This window comes from Notamacropus eugenii, chromosome 3 (assembly GCF_028372415.1).
Source record: "Notamacropus eugenii isolate mMacEug1 chromosome 3, mMacEug1.pri_v2, whole genome shotgun sequence".
NCBI classification, from domain to species: Eukaryota; Metazoa; Chordata; class Mammalia; order Diprotodontia; family Macropodidae; genus Notamacropus; species Notamacropus eugenii.
The window spans coordinates 489,399,139-489,421,758 of NC_092874.1; the positions used below are offsets into that span (position 1 = coordinate 489,399,139).

The following is a 22,620-nucleotide window of genomic DNA, read 5'->3' on the forward strand; positions in this document are numbered from 1 at the left end:
CTGTCTATTTTATCCTCTAACTCATCTAGTTTTTCCTTTATGAGTTTGGATGCTGTGCTAGTAAATGCATTTATGTTCAGTACTGATATTCAGTCATTGCCTGGGGTATCTTTTAGCAAAATACGTTTCCTTCTTTATCTCTTTTAATTAACTCCATTTTTTGCTTTTGCTTTGTCTGGAATCATGATTGCCTTACCTAGCTTTTTAACTTTAATTAAAGCACAATAGATTCTGCTTCAGCCCCTTATTTTAACTCTATATATATTTTTCTGTTTCAAATGTCTTTCTTATAAACAATATATTGCTGGATTCATGCTTCTATTCTGCTGTTTTCTGTTTTATGTGTGAATTCATCCTAGTCATACTCACAGTTGTGATTGCTAACTGTGTTTCCCTCCATCTTATTTTCCCATATTTATCCTTCTCTTGTTTTTACCCTGTCCCCATCTCAAGAGCCTGTTTTACTTCTGATTAATCCCCCCTTTAGCCTGCCTTCCATTTTAGCCCACGTCTTTTACCCTTTCTCTCCTACTTCCCTATTGGGTGAGGTGAATTTCTGCACCCCATTGTGCATGTTTTTCTTCCCTGCCTAGATCCAATTTAAATGGAAGAAAAATGTGTTGCCTGCTTCCCTCCTGTGCCCCCTCCACTGCATAAAATCTCTTGCTCACTCCACTTTTGAGACATAATTTGCCCCATTCATCCAGAAGTGCATTCTTCTTCCCCACTAATAGAATCACACCAAGACCCTTTGTTTTATTAGACTCCTTCTAAAAACACTAGAGATGATGAGATTCTGAGGGATGTGCCAGGGGAAAGATGAAATGACTGAGGAAACAAAGATTCAAGTGAGGAATGCATGTCAGTTGCATAACAAATTAGAACCCTTAGGTTGGCACTGAACCCTGCCTACAGGTAGAGACAGATTTTTGTGCTTTAAGAGTAAACCATTAACAGGATATAAACCAGGATATAAGTTTAGGTAATCTGATTTCTAATTGTAGAGGAAACAGGGACTTACCAAACTGGGAGGCAGAGAGTGAACAGGTGCAATTACTTGAATTCAGAAAAAGATGTGTCTCACTCCCCATCCCCCAAGTGTTTGTATTCTACCAAAGGAATATGGAAACAATAACTGATTGATCAGACAGAGCTAGTTTTTAGATAAGACATATGGGTTAAGATGTGCAATTGTGAGGAAACTCCATGCATCAATCTTAGGATGGGACCTAGGTCCTTAATTAAAGGTCTCTAAGCCACAGGTAGGGGTAGTCCAGCTTCCTAGCCATGCAGGAGCGGGTTCAAACAATACAACAAAGTTTTCTCACAATTCCCGTAACTGAATAACGTTTTCTCACAAGAGAGACATTGGGCTAGACCCAGAGTTGAATAGAACGGGAACTGAGCTAGATCCAGATGGAGTCATTGGGATTCCTTTAATTCCCACAATTCTTGAGGACAGGGATTGGGTTGTTTGTGCTTCCCTGATGCCCAGCATGGAGCCTGCCTGTTGTCTAGTCATTATAAAAGCTTGTCGAATGAATTCTGTAGGCATGATCCTTGCTTGTTTGAAGGGGCTTGTATTGTCTTAAAGGGGAGAAAACAAATTATGGCGAACTCATTGAGTACGGACTGAACCACAGCATCAGAAAGCAGAGGAATCGCATGCTCATTCTTGCTGTCTAAAGCTGATGCTCAGCCTGACCAGACCTCAGTCTACTCTGGGGATGTGCCCTGGTTGGCCACATTCACAAGGCACCAGAACTATCATTCAGTCCTCCAGCAGAACAGGGGAACACCCTTTGCAGCATTATAATAGGTGGTGTTTAGCCATCCCTACATATGGTTCCCTCTCCCCCCAAACACACACACACACACAGTGTGGAGTGGAGGAGAGAGAGAGAGAGAGAGAGAGAGAGAGAGAGAGAGAGAGAGAGAGAGAGAGAGAGAGAGAGAGAAGACAGAGGGAGGAGGGAGGAGAGAGAGAAGGAAAAGGGAGAGAAGGATAGAGAGAGGGAGAGGGAAAGAGAGAGAGAGAGAGAGCAAGGGGACAGGAGGGAGGGAAACCAAGTGATTTTATTGAAGCCTATTGAGACACTGAGTGTTTAATCCAACATACGTGTGTATAAACATGCACACATGTACACAGCTCTTCTATACCATGGATAATTATTATAGGGAGAATGGGTGATTCGACTTCTGATTTCATCTGGGTAGGGAACTTATAGTGAACTCTTTCTACCAGTTCAGTTTTCAGAGAGCAACCTAGGGTTAAATGAATCTCTGGGGTCACACAGCCAGTGTTCTTACTGTATGACCAAACAGGGCTTGAGTCCAGGTCTTCCTCACTCCCTGTCTGACTTCTATCCACTTCCCTGATGTCTTCTACTAATTAGGGTATTAAGCACAGTCCCAGCTAACATGGGTGAACCTGCTAGATTCCCAAAGGAGAGACACTCAACATTCAGTGAGGGGATGATTTGTAACTTATTCAGCCTCAGAGACTAGAGAAATGTAGAGGATTTCCTTCTGAAATGGCGGAGACTCATACAAGGTTGACATGAGTCATTAAATACTAAGCAACACGGATGGGATGATCTCTAGTGCCAGGACCTTGGAAGACAAGCCAGAGCTAAGGATGAATGCAATCTTCCAGATGGAAACTCTGGCGGGAAACACCTCATCTTTCTAACAGGATTTCTTTGTTTTTCTTTTCACTGTAGATTATTGATAAGGAGATTAACCCATTTGTGGACCAATGGGAAGAGGAACGTTGCTTCCCAGCCCATCACATATTCAAGATTCTAGGGCAAGCTGGGTTCCTGGGTGTGAACAAGGCTACAAGTAAGAGCCCAGATGGGGGTAGGGGGTGGAAGGGGTGGGGTGGTGGGTGGGATTTATGTGATTCAATTAAAACATTGAAGCAGCGAACTGCTCTTTCAAATGTTGTCTTTGAAAATTGTGTGCCTACATAGTTTGCTTTAAGGAGATAGTTTCTGGCAATTCATGAGGCCAGAAAGACTTTTCTCCACTTTCTGAAGCATTTGAGGGAGAGGGGATTTCCAAGAACTGTCTGACCTCAGAGGGAAGAGTGATCTCAGGCATCCAGGACAGATCCCATTAGTCTGACTTACTACGGCCCAGGAAATGCTGAGTCAGCAGAATACAGAGACTAATAAGAAAGGGCAAGGAGAATTAGTGTGAGGAGGAGGAGGAGGAGGAGGAGGCAGGCCTAGGAGCATGCGCAAACCTTCCATCAGACCTCAGTTCTTGTTTCCCTAATGGGATGTGACAGTCTGGCTTAGGCTGAGGGATTTTGAATGTTTTTTTAAGACATTGTCTTTCATCCCTCGGTAGTAAGTACGATCTGGTCTCATTCTCCCAAAGTCAGGTGGACTCCATCTCCCCACCCCCTCAAGGGCTCTAAGGTTATCCCTGAGTGGTTGGGGTTGCCTGGCTCCACTGCTGTAGATGCAAACATATTCTGATGTGAATTCTCTGCAGTGACTGAATGTCCCACTAAATGAGCTCTCTTTCTTTTTACAAAGAGATATGTAAAGATTTAGTCAGAACCCTCTCCCTGTCCAGTGTGGGGTGGGGTGGTGGTATCACATTCCACCCTACATCACATCACCTCTGGGAAGAGGAGGCTTAAAGTTAAGACAGTTCTTATTCAGCATCTTCATGTCCAAATATACTCCTGCTACAGGATGCACCCTTATCTCTGCCCCAGTGGCTGGGCCCAGAGGTTGAAGGTCACTCCTTCCTCATGGACTTGAGGCTGGACAAGAATTCAACCCTGGACCTTTTGAAACCCATCAGTCTGTGGCCTCCAATCTCCTTCCCCTAAAGGAAAAAGAACCTCGCTGAAGCAAAGAATAGGGGTCCCTATTCATGAGCCACTATCATGTTCTCCACAGATGGGGGAGGCTCCAGGGCCCCTCCCCCTATAGTACCAGGGACATTCCTACCCTATCAGGCAGGAAGAAGTTGGCCAAGAGAAGGGGCGAGCTCTGGGTGATTGCACCCTTAGTTCTGGCTACACAGCCAGTTTGAGAGGCTGTTTTTCACCATGGGGGTTGGCAGATCAAGACTAGGAACTAGAATGTTTGTATGTGCCCCAAAGTCCAGCCTGGACTGCTGAGGGAAGAGGGAGGCCAAGCCCCAGAGGAAGCCACGAGTTAGAACTCTAAATGCGAGGCTTTGCAGCTCCTGCCTTGCTCCAGAAGAACATGACAACAGTGTGTGTGTGTGTGTGTGTGTGTGTGTGTGTGTGTGTGTGTGTGTGTGTGTGTGTGTGTGTGTGGTGGGGGGGAGGCGGTTGGCTTAGGAAATATGAAGCAGTTTCCTGATATTTATCAAGACAGAGCCATGTTTCCTTTCCAAGCCGAACTTCCTGCACTGAACGTGCAGCTGGCCGGGTCCAGCCTACAAGGTTGGAAGTTCTGAAGGCAGATGTGTTCTCAGCAGAGCAGGGAGGGCGGGGGAGGTGCTGTCCCCCCACCAGACCCTCTGGCTACTTTTCTAGGCCCTAACCAGGCTGATACACACACCCATCCCTGCCTGGATACCCAGCCATCCCAGGGAGGGCTATCCACTGCTGCCTGCTTCCCTGAGAGATGAGGCAATTTTTAAATTCCCCCTAACTGCTCAGTTGTTCCTGGAGGAGGTTCAGGACTTGGGATATGGCTGAGGAAAAAGTGAGGTCCCTCTGTCAACACATATTCCTAAGAAGAACTGCTACAGGGAGGAAAACTGAGCTCTGGAGCTGGGACAGGGGGCTTCACTGAGGGTGGGAGTGCTCACCCTAACCCTAAAGGTGCATCAGGGGCAGAGCTTCTGAAGAATCTTATTGTCTGGGGCCCTGGGCTGCCCAAGGGGCTCTGTGCCAAGTTGAGGAAGATGTCCATAATGAATTGGAGGCCATCAGTGACATTATCAGGAGGTGGATACCAATCCCTCACACTGGGTCACCTCACCACCTGCCTTTTCAGCTCCACTTCCCCTGGTTCCTGGGTTTCCTCCTCAGTTGTGCCCTTTGATTTTCACCTGGCAGACACTCCCCTCAGGAGTTGCCCCAAACACTCCCCTGTCCCCAACCTCCTGTCTTTCAATAGGGAAAATCAAGGTTATCTGTTGTGAATGCCCCCATCTCCCCATCCTGTCTCCACACCTCCAGCCATGGTGTCCTGGGAGGTGTGGAGGAAGAGCTCTCCATGCCATCTATCCCAGGCCCCTCTGGAAGCGATTTCCCTGCCTCCTTCTACCCCTGGCCCCTTCTTATCTGGTTCCTTCCTCGCTGTTCACAGACATGCCTGGATCTCTCTGAACCTTAAAAATCCAGCTAGCAATGACAAAGTCTCGTCATTGACTCCTCCATCTCTGAAGTTACCATCCCGTAGCCCTTTCCAAACTGTGTGGGCAGAGTCTGCTCATCTTCTTTATGCACTGCTCACCTTATTAAGGACACCCCAAAGCCAGGCTTTGGATCCCTTTCTGGGCACTTCTGATCCTTCCATGTTCTAGCTAATGGCAGTTCCTAGGCTCTGTCCAGTTTCAGACGCTTCTGATCCTCTCTCCTTTATGGGTTGTTACGACCCCTTGTTCTCTTCCTACCTGTCTAAACTTCGCTTCTCAGCCTCCTTGTTGGAATGTTAGCATGGCACAGCCATCATGCATGGGGTGTTTCCCATTCCCATCCCCAAATGGCCTTGTCTCTTCTCTTTCTCCAGGCTTCCTTGGGATTCACCTCTCATGATGACCATTTCTTTACAGACAACTCCCAAAGCTATTTTCTGGTTTTCATCTTTCTCCTATCAAAGAGAGTTTTGCCTCCCACTACTGAGGAGGTACATAGCCTGAGCAGGGAAGGAGAAGCAGAGAGGCTGGGCATCTCTGAGGCAGCCTCCTGGGCTCCAGGGCAAAGCCAAATTTATATCTTCATTGCCACGAAGAGTGTGTGAATGGTCATCATTCCAGGCTCTCACAGGCTGGTCCATATTTTTAGTCAGCATCCCAATTGCAGGTCTTGTACTTGCTCACAGACTTTTGGCATTCTTCCTCAGTCTTGAGGACTGCATGACACAGGGCCACCAATTTCTATCCAGTCCAATGCCTTCCTTTTATAGATGAGGAAACTAAGGCTCAGGGTGAAGAAATGACTTGCTCAAGGTCATAACATCCTAAATGGCGGAACCAGAATTTGAACCCAGAGCTTCAGACTCCAAATATCATACTGTCTACAGTGCCACATGGCCTTCCCTGACCCCTCAGAAATTTTTGTCTTTATTCTCATAGGTTAAGTCCTATATTATAGCCCAAAATGTAATTATGTCTTCTACATGTGCCCGGGCTAGAACAGCAGAACTGTGACTTGGCAGGGTGGGATGATGGGTCTGATGACAGGCTAGACCTGGAGCAGGTCTACTATTTGCTATTCATTGTGCTAAGCACTTAATCAGTATGATCTCATTTGATTCTTCCAACAACTCTACCAGGCAGGTGCTAGAATTACCTTCATTTTTCAGTTGAGGAAACTGAGGCAATTGGAGACTGCTTAACTCTTGGTGTTAACTAGACCATCAGACTTTTTCAGAGAGAAATGCTGGCAGCTTCCCAGCCCAATCTTCTCCTCCTGGCAGTGCTTGGATTAGTGCCATGTCCATCTGGAATACTTTTCAGTCACTTGACAAACTTTCAAAACCACTTGGACAATGACAAGGGCAAAAATCATCAGAAGGGCCCTTGGTCAGCTAGGTTTTGAATCTCCAGGGCAGCACATTTAGTGACAAATGTCGACTCCTACCTGGGTTAAAAGGATCCAATGCACAAACACAGTAAGGGGGAAGGACAGTGAAAGGGCCCTGAAGGCTTCACAGGGCAGGGATCTCCAAGGAGGGCATTGCAGCCCAAGGTCACACCCAGACTTGGGTTCTACTGAGTGGCCATCTCATCAGGAATGGGGAGAGGAAGGGCTCCCCTTCCTGTCCCCCTCCTGAGGGGAAGGCGGGATTGTGTTTACCTCTGGGTGCCAGACTAGGAAACATACTGAGAAGACCCTGAAATGTCTCCTATCCAACAAACGTTTGTTCAGCACACCTGTTGGGTGTCCTATCACATGCTCCACTTACACCACCATGTGAAGCTCATGGGGCATGCAGGCCCATCTCACTGCCAGGCTTGCCTAGGTCCCTGGAGGGAGGACTGTCTTGCCCATACGTCATCACTGACCTCACTTCTCTCCTCTTTGGCAGAGTATGGAGGCCAGGGCTTGGAGTTATGTCATCACATTGCAGTGGTGGAAGAACTGGGGAATATCACTGGTATGGGCATTGCCATGGCCATCATCCTGCAGACTGACATGGCCACCCCTGCCCTTGAAAGGTATATTCATGAGCTCATCTCCCTGGGTCATGACCAAACTTCCCCACCTGATCTGATAGACTTCCAATGTCACATGAGAGAGGTCTACATTGAGCAAAGCCTTTTTACATTTGGTATGTCCTTAATTGATCTGATTCCACTGAAAAGAGTTTTCACATAATTATGGTACCAGAGCACGGTACCAGTTAATTAGCTGTTAGCACAGGCAGTTGATTGATGTGGATTCATTTCTTCAAAAGTCTTGAATTATGTGTATATATTACATATTACATCCATATATTTGTGTAATATCCATATCCATTCTCTCTCTGTCTGTCTCTCTCTCTCTCTCTGGCTATCTACCTACCTTTCTTAGTAATACTAACTATGCAGGCAATGTCCCCTGAGAGTGGGTTGATACATTTTTCTGAAGATTGTCAGTTGCCTTCCCAAAGGACTAAGCATAGAATCACTAATCTTCTGTTAGTGTCACCTTGACTCCTTGGTGTTCTAGTATGTTCACGAGCACATGTGTGGAACTAGGTAGCTAGAAAGGGTGGCATTGGCTGGGCCTCTGCCTCTTGTCATGTGGTTGGAAAGGTCCCCATACATGTACATACACATGGTTATTCCAACATGCCTAGAATTGCCTGTGGGCTCCCAGTGCAGGGAAAACAGCTATAGCCCTGAATTCTTCATGTTCTTTCCTCTGTTTTCAGGTTTGGTGCAGAAGAGTTGAAGCAGCAGTTCCTGGTGCCGTCCATTGCTGGAGATTTTGTGGCCTGCCTTGGAGTCAGTGAGCCTGAAGCAGGGTCTGATGTTGCGAGTGAGTGAATGAGAGTGTCTCAAGGATCATGACATAGTTGCTCCCAAATTTTACTGATGAGCCTACAGTTAGCCTCTAACAGGGCTGCTGAGTGCTCTGTGTTGTCTCACCCAGTTCTTTTTGAATGTTCTCCTTGGGTGACGCTGGTTATATAGATGACTGAGAACAACAGTGGAAGCTGTAAACAGCTATCAGGGCTGCCTCCCATTGCTGGAAGTGCTGGATGATTCCTAGGGTTCCTCTTAGGAAGGAGCAAGATCCCAGGAACAATGGTCATGAAAAGTGATGGATTCTGAAAAAAGAGGTGAATGGACAGAACAAAAGTGAATCATTTCTATGTGTATTCAAAAGCATGATTTGGGAAGTGAACAGTTGGCTAAAAAGATGGCATATGAGAAGGATACCTGGAGACCATTCCTTCAAAATGTATGAATAACAGGGGTCTGCCCAGGGATGGAGAGTATGTAACCAATGAGGGCTCCTTAAGGCTGCCTTTACAAATTGAATCAAGATAGCTTGAAAGTAAGACACAAAGGGGTAGGGGTGGGGAGGACTTCCTGTGTCTATCCAATGAGGGGCAATTATAGAAAGAAGCTACTGTGTAGGAAAAATGGCATTTGAGACATATAGAACTCCACAAAAGGTATTCAAGTCCAAGAAAGGAGCCAGTAGTAAAACTCACCTTCCTCCATGTCTATCCATAAATTTATCCCCCCAAAAAAAGAGCTTAGAAAAGGAGAGGACTCTATATTCTAATGCAAGGTGGCAAATGGGACTTCTCAGGGATTTGGTGGCGACAGTCAGGATTGTAGCTAATAAAAGGATATAACTTTAAAAAATGTCCATAGATTTATTAAATATTCATCTTTTAGATATATTTGATGTGATGTCTGGTGGACCTAGGTAATCCATTGATCGGCCCTTTTTGCCTATTAGAAATGATTTTTTTATATTTTTATTTAAGGTTTTGAGTCCCATATTCTATCCTCCCCTCCACCCCCTTCCTGAGACAGTAGCTACCAGATATAGGTTACATATGTGCAATAATGTAAGAAATTTCCATCTTAGTCATTTTATATAAGAAGACTCAAACAAAAGAAAAAAATGAAAGAAAGTGAAAATAGTGTGCTTCAGTTTGTATACAGACAATATGAGTTCTTTCTTAGGAGGCAGATAGTATGTTTCATCATTAGGCTTTTGGGTTTGTCTTGGAGCATTGCATAACTGAGAATAACTAAGTGGTTCACAGTTCTTCATTGAACAATATCGCTGCCACTGTGTACAATGTTCTCCTGGTTCTGTTCACTTCACTATGCATCAGCTCATATAAGTTTTTCCAGGTTTTCCTGAAATGATCATGTTTGTCATTTCTTATAGCACAAAGATATTCCAATATTCCATTGCAATCATATACCACAGCTTGTTTAGCCATTCCCCAATTGATGGGTATTTCTTTGATTTCCAGTTTTTAGCCACCATAAAAAAGCTGCTATAAATATTTGTGCACAAATAGATCCTCCCCCCCCTCCCCACTTTTTTGGATGACTTTGGGATATAGACCTAGCAATGGTATTACTGAATCAAAGGGTATGCAGTTTTATATCCCTTTGGGCATAGTTCCAAATTGTTCTCCAGAACGATTAGATCAGTTCACAACTTCACCGACAGTGCATTAATGTTCAAGTTTTCCCGCATCCCCTCCAATGTTCAACATTTTCCTTTTTTGTCTTATTAGCCAGTCTGATAGATTTGGAGTGGTAGCTCCGAGTTGTTTTAATTTGCATTTATATGATCAATAGTGATTTAGAGCATTTTTTTCATATGACTATAGATGGATTTGACTTCTTTGTCTGAAAACTGTCTTTTCATATCCTTTGATCATTCATCAGTTGGGGAATGACTTGTATTTTTATAAATTTGACTTGGTTCTCTATATACTTGAGAAATGAGGCCTTTAGCAGAGATACTTGTTGCAAAAATTTCTCCCCAGTTTTCTGCTTTCCTTATAATTTTAGTTGCATTGGTTTTGTTTGTGCAAAAACATTTTCATTTGACGTAACCAAAATGATCCATTTTACATTTTGTAATGCTCTCTGCATCTTCTTTGGTCATAATTTCTTCCTTTACCCATAAATCTGACAGAGAAACTATTCCATGCTATCTTAGTTTGCTTATGGTGTCATCCCTCATATGTAAATCATGCACCCATTTTGACCTTATCTTTCCAATTTTCTCAGCACTTTTTGTCAAATAATGAGTTTTTGTTCCCAAAACTAGGATCTCTGGATTTATCATATGCTAGATTACTTTGGTCATTTACGATAATGTAATTTGTACCTAATCTATTCCATTGATCTATTCTACTGATACTCCATTTCTTAACCAGTACCAGATTGCTTTGATAAGTAGTTTTTTATAATACAGTCTGAGATCTGATACAGTTTGACCACATTCTTTCACATTTTTCCCATTGATTCCCTTGAGAGCCTTGAGCTTTTGTTCTTCCAGATGAATTTTGTTATTTTTTCTAGCTCTATAAAATAATTTTCTGATAGTTTAACTATCATGGGACTGAAGAAATAGATTAATTTAGGTAGAACTGTCATTTTTATTACATTGGTTCAGCTTGCCCATGAGAAATTATTTTTCCAATTTTTTTTAGATCTGACTTTATTTTTGTGAAAAGTATTTTATAGCTCTGTTCATGTAGTTCCTGGGTTTGTGTTGGCAGATAGACTCCCAAGTATTTTATATTGTCTACAGTTATTTTAAATGGAATTTCTCTTTCTATCTCTTACTGTTCGTCTTAATTGGTATTCTGTAGAAATGCTAATATTTTATGTGGCTTTATTCTGTATCCTGCACCTTTACTAAAGTTGTAAATAATTTTAAGTAGTTTTTAAGTTGATTCTCTAGGATTTCCTAAGTATTTCTAAGTACTAATCATCCACAAAGCATGATAGTTTTGTTTTCTCATTGCCTATTCAATTTCCTTTAATTTCTTTTTTTCTTTTATTGCTATAGGTAACATTGTAAATACAATATTAAATAATAGAGGTTATTAAGAGAAATCCTTGCTTCACCTTTGATTATATTGGGAAGGCTTCTAGCTTATTCGGATTATAGAGAATGCTTGTTAGGACATATTCCTATGCCCTTTAGTGTTTTTAGTAGGAATGGGTGTTGTATTTTGTCAAAGGCTTTTGCTGTATCTATTCAGATAATCATATGATTTCTGTTAGTTTTGTTATTGATGTGGTCAATTTTGCTAATAGTTTTCCTAATGTTGAACCAGCTGTCATTCTTGGTATAAATCTTATCTAGTTATAGTGTATGCTTCTTGTAATATATTCCTGTAATGTCTTTGCTAGTATTTTGTTTAAAATTTTTGTATCAATATTCACTAGGGAAATTGGTCAATAATTTTCTTTCTCTATTTTGTCGGTTCCTGGTTTAGGTATAAGCACTATGTTTGTGTCATAAAAGGAATTTGGTAGAATTCCTTCTTTGCCTATTTAAAAAATAGTTTATACAGTACTGGGATTAATTTTTCTTTAAATGTTTGGTAGAATTCACTTGTGAACCCATTTGGTCCTGGGAATTTTTTCTTAGGAAGTTCATTGACGGCTTGTTCAATTTCTTTTTCTAAGGTTGGATTATTTAAGTATTTTATTTCTTCTTCTGCTAATCTGGATAATTTATTTTTGTAGGTATTCAGTCATTACATTTAGATTGTCTAATTTATTGGTATATATTTGGGCAAAATAGCTCCAAATAATTGTCTTAATTTCTTCTTCATTAGTGGTGAGTTCACTTCTTTCATTTTTGATACTAGTAATTTGGTTTTCTTCTTTCCTCTTTAAAAAAAATCAAATTAACCAATGGTTTATCTATTTTATTAGTTTTTTTCCATAAAACCACCTTCTAGTTTTATTTATTAGTTAAATGGTTTTCTTACTTTCAATTTTATTACTCTTTCCCTTGGTTTTCAGGATGTCAAATTTGTTGTTTAATTGGGGATTTAAAATTTGTTCTTTTTCCAGTTGTTTTAGTTGCATACTCAACTCATTGATCTGTTTTTTCTCTATTTTACTGATGTATGCAATCAGAGATATCCATTTTCCCCTAAGTACTGCTTTGGATGCTTGTAAGGGCATAACTTTGATAAGGGAACAAGATAGGAAAAGGCCTGTCTGGTGGAGGTGGGAGATGGGGAGCAGAGTGCCATTGTCTGTTGGCAAACCATCTTCACTCAGGAGCCAGGGTGGGGAACTGGGTGGAGAGCAAAGATCAGTGAAAGAAGAAACAAATGATACAAAGCAAACAAGAGACACTGGGACAGAAAGAGCAAACAGAAAAGGGTTCAGGAAATAGATGACAAGAGAGGCGTAGTCTAGTTATGAGGAGGGGCTTTACTTAGATATGTGTTGGAACTTTCCTTCCAAAAAAGCCATGGGGCTCTGAAGGAGGAGGGGAAAGAAGGCTAGTTTGATTAGGCCCTAACTGATGTGAAAGTGAGTAAAGACTGAGGCTGCCAGGGTAGATTGGGACCAGGTGGTAAAGGATTTTACATGCTGGACACTGGAGGTCATTTGGATCTGGAAAGTCTACAGAGCCATTGTGCTGACCTCATTGTTGGATGCCTGTGAAACTGGACAGTTTACCAGTGCCATGCCAGGAAATGGAGTTGCTTCCATTTGAACTGTCTTAGGAAGATTCTGAGGATCACCTGGTAGGAGATCCTTGCTCAAGCTGAACTGCCAAGCATTCCAACTCTGCTTCAGAGAGCACTGCCCTGATGGGCTGGCCACACTGTTCATATGAAGAAAGTTCATTTGCCTAAAAGACTATTTTACAGAGAATTCACACAAGAGAAGCACTCACATGGAGGCTGAAAGAAGCAATACAAGGACACTCTCAAGGTCTCTCTGAAGATCTTTGGAACAGATTGTGTGACATGGGAGACAGGGGCAAGACTGCCCAGCACAGGTGTGCCTTCCTCAGAGAACATGCTGTGCTCCATGAGTGAATTGAAGTAGTTCAAATAAAACATGAGATTCACAAATTTAGAGCCATTGCCACTCCAGATATTTATATAAATTATTTGTGCCTGACCAGAATCTTCTGAGCACCTATTGGTCTGATAAGCCACAGTTGAACACATTGTACCTTGACCCTGGCATAGTGATACCATTTTGGTCCTCAACAACACACAAAAAGGAGGGAGGAAGTGGGTGTATGAGAGGGTGGGGGTGGCAGGCAGGGGCTAGGGAGGCCCTAGTGCCCTCAGGACACAAGAAGAGGACAGATCTACAAGGAATGAAGTCTGTGAAACAATATAATCCACCTGATGGCAATGATTGTTTCCATTTTTGTCTTTGTCACCCCAGAACTTAGCAAAGCAAAGGACAGAAGAGGTACCTGTAAATGTTTGTTGATTGGCTGATACAAAAGCTTCCCAGGTGCCTCCCTGATCAGAATCTTTTCTCTGATCAGTTCTCACAACCTTCCTAGATTAGTTGGAGGGTGGAAAGTCATCATCTTTCTCTTTCCTCTTTTTCCAATAGATATCAAGACAAAGGCTATGCTCAAAGGGGGTGATTACATCATCAATGGCAGCAAGATGTGGACAACATCTGGGAGCCAGGCTGATTGGATGTGTCTACTGGCCAATACCAGTGCAGGACCACCCCACCTCAACAAGTCCCTCTTTTGTTTGCCTATGAACCTGGCTGGTAAGATCTGGGGGGGTCGAGTGGGGCAGTAGAAAGAAGACTGACCCTTTAGATTGGGGGCCATGGTCAGGGACTACATGCTCTGCATGGTCCAAGAAAGGCACACCTGATGAATGTCATGAATGGTTACCTCACTGTCTCTGAGAGCAGAGTTCAGATGAACCCTAACGTTCTTGTGACATGTGGGAGTGGATATGGTGGGTGGTGAGTGGCAAAGGACGATGAAGCAGCATTAGGTGAGCCTAGTTGTTGCTGAGATGGTCAATATACATGCATTAAGCACCTACCATGTGCCAGCCTGGGCAGCTACGAGAGGCAGAGGATACAGTGCAGGGCCTGGAGTCAGGAAGACCTGAGTTCAAACCTGACCTCAGACACTAACCATATGACCCTGGGCAGGTCACTTCCCAGTTTGCCTTAGTTTCCTCATCTGTAAAATGAATTGGAGAAGGAAATAGTAAACCCCTCAGTATCTTTGAGATTCCCAGTGGGGTCACAGAGAGTGGTCATGACTGAAAGGACTGAACAACTAATGTGCCAGGCACTGTGCTAAGTGCTGGGCAAATAAAGAAAGGTTAAAAACCAGCCCCCGCCCTCCAGGACAGCGTAATGGGAGAGAGCACATACAAATGCCTCTGGACAGACAAGATGCATACAAGATGAATCGAAGTTCACCAAGGGAAGTAAGGCAGAGGGGAGGAGGGGGAAAGTTGCAGGCATGGAAGAGGGCCAGGTAAATGCCTGGGGCTGGGAGACCTGTGGGAGAAATTTAGAAAGAAGGTCCAGGTAACGCAGAGAGATTTGGGAAGACTGCTTTGGCAGGTGATTGGAGGATGGACTGGGGCAGGAGAGATCTGAGACAGGGAGACCAGAGGACAGGCTTGTCTGTCAGGGAATCTTGAGAAGCCCCATCTGGACAGATGCAGAGGGAATCAAGCAGAGGCAACTTTTTTAATATCAGCACCACTGTCAAGACAGCTTTGAACATTTTAAGAACAACGATCAACCCTATTCCAGAGGACAGTGAAGAGGAATACAGCCCGCCTTCTGGCAGAGAGGTGACAGATGAGACATGCATGATGGGACCCATTTTCGGATGTGGTCAATGGGGAAATGAACACATTTGTTGTAAAGAAAGGAAGTCACATTCATTATGGCAGACCCTAACTGTGCAGCCACCCAACGACTGACCACAAGGAGTGTGTTCCCAGGCTCTGGGAGCAGACTCAGCTGTGCCTTGGATTCTGAAGGGGCTACTCTGTAGTAACAGAGTCCTGCCCCTTGAGACAGTCCAAGTCCATCCTGCCTAGTAATGAGTCTCCCAGGCCTTGGAACGCTCTCTCCAAGTCAGGCTTTGCAAACTCAGCCACTGAGAAGCTTCTCACAAAATCTTAGGGGAGAAATGGCTCCATCTGCACCCAGAGGCAGAATCACCAATGAGCCCCAGCCCACACCTGCCCAAACACTAGTTCCTGCTTATTTTTATGGGCAGAGTTGGGAGCCTGAGGTAAAGAACCGGTGATGTTTCCTAAGATGCTGCCAAGCCAACCAACTTCCTCCCTGTTCCCAACAGTCCTTGTTCCTTTGGAATGACCGAGTGCACCCATCCCAGCACCTCCTCCAGAAGATGGTGGGTTCTTTGAGAGCAGGCAGTCTCACACTCTCCTGCCCCTACACCATGCAGCAGTTGGACTCTCTTGATGGGGGCCCACAGTCTTGGAGGGAACCCTGGGAAGGAACATGATTTCATTCCATCCTGGTTACAGAAGGGGCAGGAAGTGGAACTGGGGGCAGAGAGCCTAGCAGAAGAGCTAAAAGCTGGGGAACCCATGGCTTTCTGTCTAAATGACTCTTACTAGTGCTCTTCTGAAGTGAGGCCTAGTCAGAGCCCCCTCCATGGAGCCCTCTCACTACAGCCTTACTTTTGCTGGGGACCTATACCCTGTGATTCAGTGTCACTTTGTGTCATTCTCCTTGGCAGATCATGAAGAACCAATGAGGATGTAGTTCTGCCTTCTCCTGAGGTCAGGAGCCCTGGTCCCATTCATCCCAAAGGTTCTTTCCTCCATATCCAATCTGTTACCATGTCATGTTGTACCTTGATAACATCTCTTGTGTGTCTCTCCTTCCATGCTCTGACCCTGCCCTCACCCTGGTGCAGGCCCTGATCATATTACCTGGACTATTGCCGTGGACTGGGGGTGAGGGGTGGGGATGGGTGTCTGTCTGCCTCTAGTCTTTCCCCTTTCCATGTCAGCTCCATTCAATCTGGTGACACTGGCCTTTTGGCTGTTTATCACATAAAACTCTCCCACCTCCTTGTATTTGCACTGCTTGTGCCCCATGCCTGGATTTCTTATCTCCACTTCATGACTTCCCTTCCATCTCAGCCCCAATTCCAGACTTCATCTACAAGAAGCCTTTCCTAACCCCCTTAATTCTGGCACCTTCCCCCTGTGGGTGACTTCCAGCTGTGTCCTGGATAGAGTGTGCTGGTTCATACTTGTTAAGTTTTCTCTCCAATTGGATGGTGAGTTCCCTGAGAGCAGGGACCATCTTTTTGCCTTTCTTCTCATTTCCAAGGCTTAGCCTGGTGCCTGGCACTTAGTGAGTGCTTAATAACTGTTTGTGGACTGACTGATGTAGTTCAACCACTTCATACCTCTAGGCAGATTGAACTCTCCCAGAATCTCAGGCCAGGCCAGGAGCTGGTTATTTTCCAAATCCTAATCCCTCCTCAGACAGTATAGCCTTAGTCACATATTCACTTTCCAAATCCATTCTTTTGAGGCACATTTAAATACTTGATGTCCCATGGCCCTTCTGCCAGCAGAGGTGAGTAGGGGTGAGCATGGTGAGCAGACTCACCCACCTCCCATGGCCATTGTCCTCCCACAGCCCCCTGCTGGTCCTGGGAAGACAAGGTCATTTCATGTGAAAAGGCCTAGCAATTGACTGTACTATTTTTCCTCTCATTATTCCTGTGACTTCCAAGATCAAAATGTTCTCCCCTCTCCTATAAAAATATATTTTTGTTTCATTCGTTCATACTACATGCCAAGGTCTGGGCTGAGCACTAGGGATTACAATACAAAACTGAAGATAGCCTTGCCCACAAAAGGCTTATATTCTATTGGAGGTGAGCAGAGTGGCTGCAGATAAGAGAATTCAAAGCAATGGGGGCAGGGTGGAAGTGGATGCCATTAGTTGGAAGATCAGGGCAGGTCAGCCAGGAGATAGCCTTTGAACTGACCCCTGAAGGAAGGTGAACCTGGGCAGCAGCCAAGCAGAATGGGCCTGTGTCCTTGATATTTTCAGTTGCTTGACTGAGACTTGGCCACCTCCCTCAAAGTGGGGCAATCACTGGTGTCCATGACCATCACCAGAAGAAGATGTCAATGCACATTTAGGGTTCAGTCTAGTTTGGTCTGGGTGGGGATTTCTGTCCCACCTTGGACACATGCTTTTGGAAAACAACAGTTCACTATTGTTCTAGGGCAGAGGTGGGGAACCTGTGGCCTTAAGGCCACATGTAGACTTCTGGGTCCTTAAGTGTGGCCTTTTGACTGAATCCAAATTTTACAGAAAAAAATTCTTTTATTTTTATTAATATACTTCTTGTTCGTCTTTTCTATCTTTATTTTTTTTAAATGAATGTATTTAAAATGACAAAGAATAAAATAAGTTTCAATGATATAATCCACCCTGATTGACCACCACAATTAGAACACTAGTAAACATAAAGGGTAAATCCATGGCTGCTACCCTCATTATTGAGCTCTAAATCCCCCTGCCTGACTGGCGCCACCACATGGGCTGGCTGACTGCTACGTCAGCCTGTTGTCAGCTTTTGACAACGGTACGTTGCGTTTCTTTCTGAAGTGGAACTTGTGAATAGTTACACAGTTGGACAGTATTTTCTAATTCTGTCTGCTTAAGAGTCCATCATGTCAAAGAAGACCAAGAGAAGGCTGAAGGAAGAAAACAAAATTTTTAATGAGGATTGAGAATTGCAATATTATCTTGTTTCTGCTAAAGATAAGCTGATTAGCTTGTTCTGTGATACTGCAATAGCAACATTAAAGAAATTCAATGCTCATCAGCATTATAACACTCCTATGGACCACAAATATTTCAAATTAGAGGGAGAGGCATGAAAGGTTGAACTGCAGAAATTAAAAGATGAAAAGCAAAAGCAAAGACAATTCTTTCAAGCAGCAATAAGAGCTGCACATAATGCCACAGAAGCAACATAATAGCTTGTACATGCAGGAAAAAAGGGAAGTTATTCGGTGATGTCGAAATTGGGAAAGAATGCATTGTTGAAGTTGCAGGATGCTTAGATGCCTGATAACGTTTTCAAGTACAAACAAGTGCCTCTTTCAAGGAGAACCGTAACCGATTAGCAACATGAATGAGCCTTCAACAGAGCAGAACAATTTCATGCAATACTTCGCAAGGAAAATGCATATATTATTCAATCACTTTGGATAAACCAAGTGATACTGATGACTTGGCGTAGGCTTTATACTTCATTTGGGTCATAATAGCAGATTTTCTTTGCCATGAACTTGCTTTGGGCACTCTTGTAAACAGAACACGGAGAATAGATATCTTTAACAACTTTCAAGACAAATGAGTTTGGTAAATTTAGTGAGTAAATGTATAGACGGTGCATCTTCCACGACAGGAAAACATGAAGGCTTTATTGCACAGTTTTAAAAGAAGTATCAACAGATCCAGATCATCTTGTTTCTTTTCATTGTATCTTACATCGGTAAAACCTCTGTGCTATTTTAAGGGATACTTTGCAACAAGTTGTAAGTATCATTGACTAGATTCATGCAAATGTAGCACAGCATTGTCACTGTAACACGCTAAGGCTGAATGATGATGGTTCAGTTCAATTTAATTGCCGTATCATTCTAAACTGCATTGGCCATTACAGGCACAGGTGCTAGCCAAGATTTTGTCTCTGTGAGAATAGATGATTGAATTTTGTGCAGAACAGAATCAGTAATGTAAATCATTGAAAGAAGATTGCTAAGGGAATATTTCCTTGCAAAGTAAAACTGTCTATATATGCTATGTGCCAAAAATATCCAAGCATTTCAAAAAAGCTATCTTTTCTCAAAACACGCCTTCAAAAGGAAATTTTGGTTGAACATTTTTCCCAGTTAGCAAAGGTCACTGATGAGCAGGATGACATCATCGGAATCATCTGAAGAATAAGAAGCTGTTATTGACTTATTAATTGGAGAATACGATGAAAGGTTCACTGACATAGAGAATCATGACATCACACTCAAATTAGCACTTCACCTAGGTGATATCGCCAAGGCATCCAAAGGATTGTAGATGGAATTGATTGAGCTGCCAGTAGATGGCATTTTAAGATCATTGATGCTAAGAAAGACCCAGCTGAAATATGGAGAAATGCGGTAGAAGACTCACACCTTTGGCAACACACCCTAAAAATGCTTTCTTGCTTTTCAACCACTTCTTCCATCTTCCTGCCTAATCCCAATCGGAATGCCTTAAGGTCACAAATGACTGATATCCACCTAGAGGATCCGCTGAAGCTGTGGACCTCCGCCCTGTGACTGAATATTCCAAAGCTTTCCAACAAATCGCAGACCCAACAAAGTTATCCAAAGTTTAGGTAACTTTAAAACGAACAGTTTTCGACTTTTGAAATCATTGAGTGCACAGCAGTTAGAGTTTTACAAAAAGCACATTTTAAGGTATATCTAATTGAGGTTTCTTGAATGTGGCCTTGTTTGACTACAGCTAACTACTAATGCAGCCTTAAAACATGAAAAGGTTCGCCACCCCTGTTCTAGGGGGACAAATAGCCTGGTTAGGGCCCGCTGGCCTCCATTCTTCTTGAGATCACCACTGGCTGCTCTCTCCCCTGACTGACCTGGGAGCCACAATGATCTCTTCCTTGTGGGGTGAACAGCTCCTGATTCCCTCTAAGAACTAGGTTCCACCCCTTCAGGAAGAGCCCCAAGTGAGCTTCTGATCTCCAAATGTCACCCAGGCCTTGCTTTCTTCTTGAGGAATGTTCTTCCCCCCGCCCCACCTCTCTGACTCTTCTAGGTCTTTCTTTTCTCCACTATGCCTGCCTGCCTGTTTCTCTTTGTTCATGAAGATGTGGCAGTGAACTGGGTTTGAATTGTGCATCTGACAGCACATGGGCAAACCTGGACAAGTAATTTCACCTCTTTGAGGGACAGCCTCCTCCTCTGTAAAATGGGAATTAGGACAAAGTAATATCTCCTGCCAGGTGCCAGGAAGGATGAGAACAATGGCACTCCACAATGGGACTTGCTGGGCCATTGAGGCTGCAGTCTCCAAGCCCCTTTCCTCTCTCCCCTAAGAAATGCTCTGTTTGAGTCACCTGACACCACTCTTATTTTTTAAACAATGTTTTACTTCCCTGCCAATTACATGTTAACCAGTTTTAAACATTTTTTGGTAAATTTTTCACTTCCAAATTCTATCCCTTCCTTTCCCCTCCCTGAGACAGCAAGCAATCTGATATAGGTTCTGCATGTTTCCCTCTTATTTAGTGTCTTATTTGAGTCCAAATTGTAAGAGATTTAGTCCCACAAGTCCATTATGGTCCCTTCCACTCCAGACTGTCCAGTCCCAAACTGTTGTGAGGAAACATGTGGGACTGTCCATGTGACTCTTTGGGACTGGAGAAAGACCTGTAATGACAAAAGCACTTTCCTTTCAGCCTAATCCTACAAGGAAGCAAACTGAGGCACAGAGGAAGTGTCTTGTCCAGGTCACTCTGCCAGCAGGGACAGAGTCAGGATACCCATTCAGGTCTTGAGTTCAAGACCAGCTCCCTATTGCCAGCAAAAGCCAGAGAGCATGGACTACAGAGGGGCTTGAGCTGCCCTGTGAGGCTGTCCTGCAGCTCCTGGTCCATCTATGCTGGAGCGCAGCTCCTCAATGTGACAAGTAGGGAAAAGTGCTGCTTCCCTGTCCATGAAGCATGGGCTTCAACAACTCACAATGTCGCTATTCCTTCCTAGGCATTCATGTTTCCAAGAACATAGAGAAGCTGGGCACGTGGGCATCAGACACAGTTGAGGTCTTTTTCGAGGATGTGCGAGTGCCCAGGCAATTCCTTATTGGGGAGGAAGGCCAGGGCTTCCAGTACCAAATGCTGCAGTTTCAAGAGGAGAGGATGTCTGCTACAGCCTTGGGTAAAGGACAGGGCTGGCTGGAGGGGAGGTGTTGCAGGCTTCACCTTTTGTTCTGACTGCCTGGGCGGGTCATTCTCACTGGGCACCTCCTCTACTGGAGGTTCCGCAGCACATCAGTAGTCAGCACATTTTTCACCCAGACACGAGCTGGCAGCAGCATTCTGCTGGAATTATACACATGAACTGGGAATTTGATGTCATCCCAAAGTCCCCAAAATGTTCCACAGCACGTGGCTGAAACTTTCAAGCTGTGGGATCATCATCTCTGAATCAGTTTATATAGGGGTTTCCAAAAGGAAGATCATGAGAGGGAAAGGAGGGAGGGGAGAGGCCAGGCACTGTGCTAAATGCTTTCTAAAATTGCTTTTCTTACAAATATTATCTCATTTGATCACTGGAAGAAGGCAGGAAAGTTTAAGACTATGCACGTGGTCCTGTTCTTTCCAGATCTATGGGGAGACTGGGGGTTTTCACTGCTTCATGACACAGATCCAGATGTACAATTTACCCTTCTCAGGTCTTCTATACTGATGCATATTCTTGCCAACAATTCAAAACACAGTGGTTTTAATTTAATTTCCTTTGTCTTCTGGGTTCTTGAGCTCTCATCCCCTCTTTCCACAGCAGGAAAGAAATTTCCAATGGTTCCTGGAAGACTTTGGGAACTCAGTGAGGGCAGGTCGGTGAAGCTGGGCCACAATTCAGATTTTTCAGGGTTTTGTCTTGGTTTGTCTGTTTCTAAAAGGCCCCATGGTGGGGAGGTCCAATAACCACTCTCTGTAAGTGGCCATGCTGCTCTCTGTCCTTAGTGCTGAGCCCACTGACCAACATCATCCACCAGACCATAGAGTATGCCCGGAATCGTATCCTCTTCAATAAGCCCTTGCTGGACAGCCAGGTCGTGCACTTTCGTATGGCAGAGCTGGCTACGGAGCTGGAACTGCTTCGCTCCCTGCTGTACCGGACTGTAGGTGAGAGGACCACAGCCTATGAGGGAAAAGGAGGGCTCTGAGCAGGTCACATCAGTTCACACTCATCTCCCCACCTGTAGCCCAGTACATGCGAGGCCTTGACACAACAAAGCTGGTGTCAATGGGGAAGTTAAAGGCGGGTCGTCTTTCTCGAGAAGTAACTGACAGCTGTCTCCAGTACTGGGGGGGCATGGGATACACCCACAAAGCCCTGGTCAGCAGACTCTTCAGGTGAGCTTGTTGTTTCAGAAATAATTGTATTTTCTTTTGTTCTATCATCTTCTGGCATTCCTAATTTCAGTGATGGGATGGGAACACTGGGCCTTCTGAAGGCTTTAGATATAGTTGACAGTATTCCAACGGGAAACATAGTTAAGGCAGAAAGGCATTTACCAGGGGAATACACCAACTGAATCTAGAACACAGGTGTTACAAACATGATTTTGGATATAGCTGGCTTTAAATGAGATGAATGAGCATAGGAACTATATCATGGTTAAGGG

General features: G+C 44.0%; 1 protein-coding gene across 1 annotated transcript in view; it reads left to right on the top strand.

Annotated features, from left to right (window-relative positions):
• Positions 1-22,620, top strand: part of LOC140497848 (probable acyl-CoA dehydrogenase 6) — a 29,574-nt gene that overhangs the window by 4,065 nt on the left and 2,889 nt on the right. Inside the window, 7 exon segments of the mRNA XM_072599308.1 lie at positions 2,724-2,844; positions 7,254-7,383; positions 8,082-8,188; positions 13,756-13,923; positions 20,973-21,146; positions 21,956-22,111; positions 22,192-22,348. Coding sequence (XP_072455409.1) covers positions 2,724-2,844; positions 7,254-7,383; positions 8,082-8,188; positions 13,756-13,923; positions 20,973-21,146; positions 21,956-22,111; positions 22,192-22,348 — 1,013 coding nt within the window.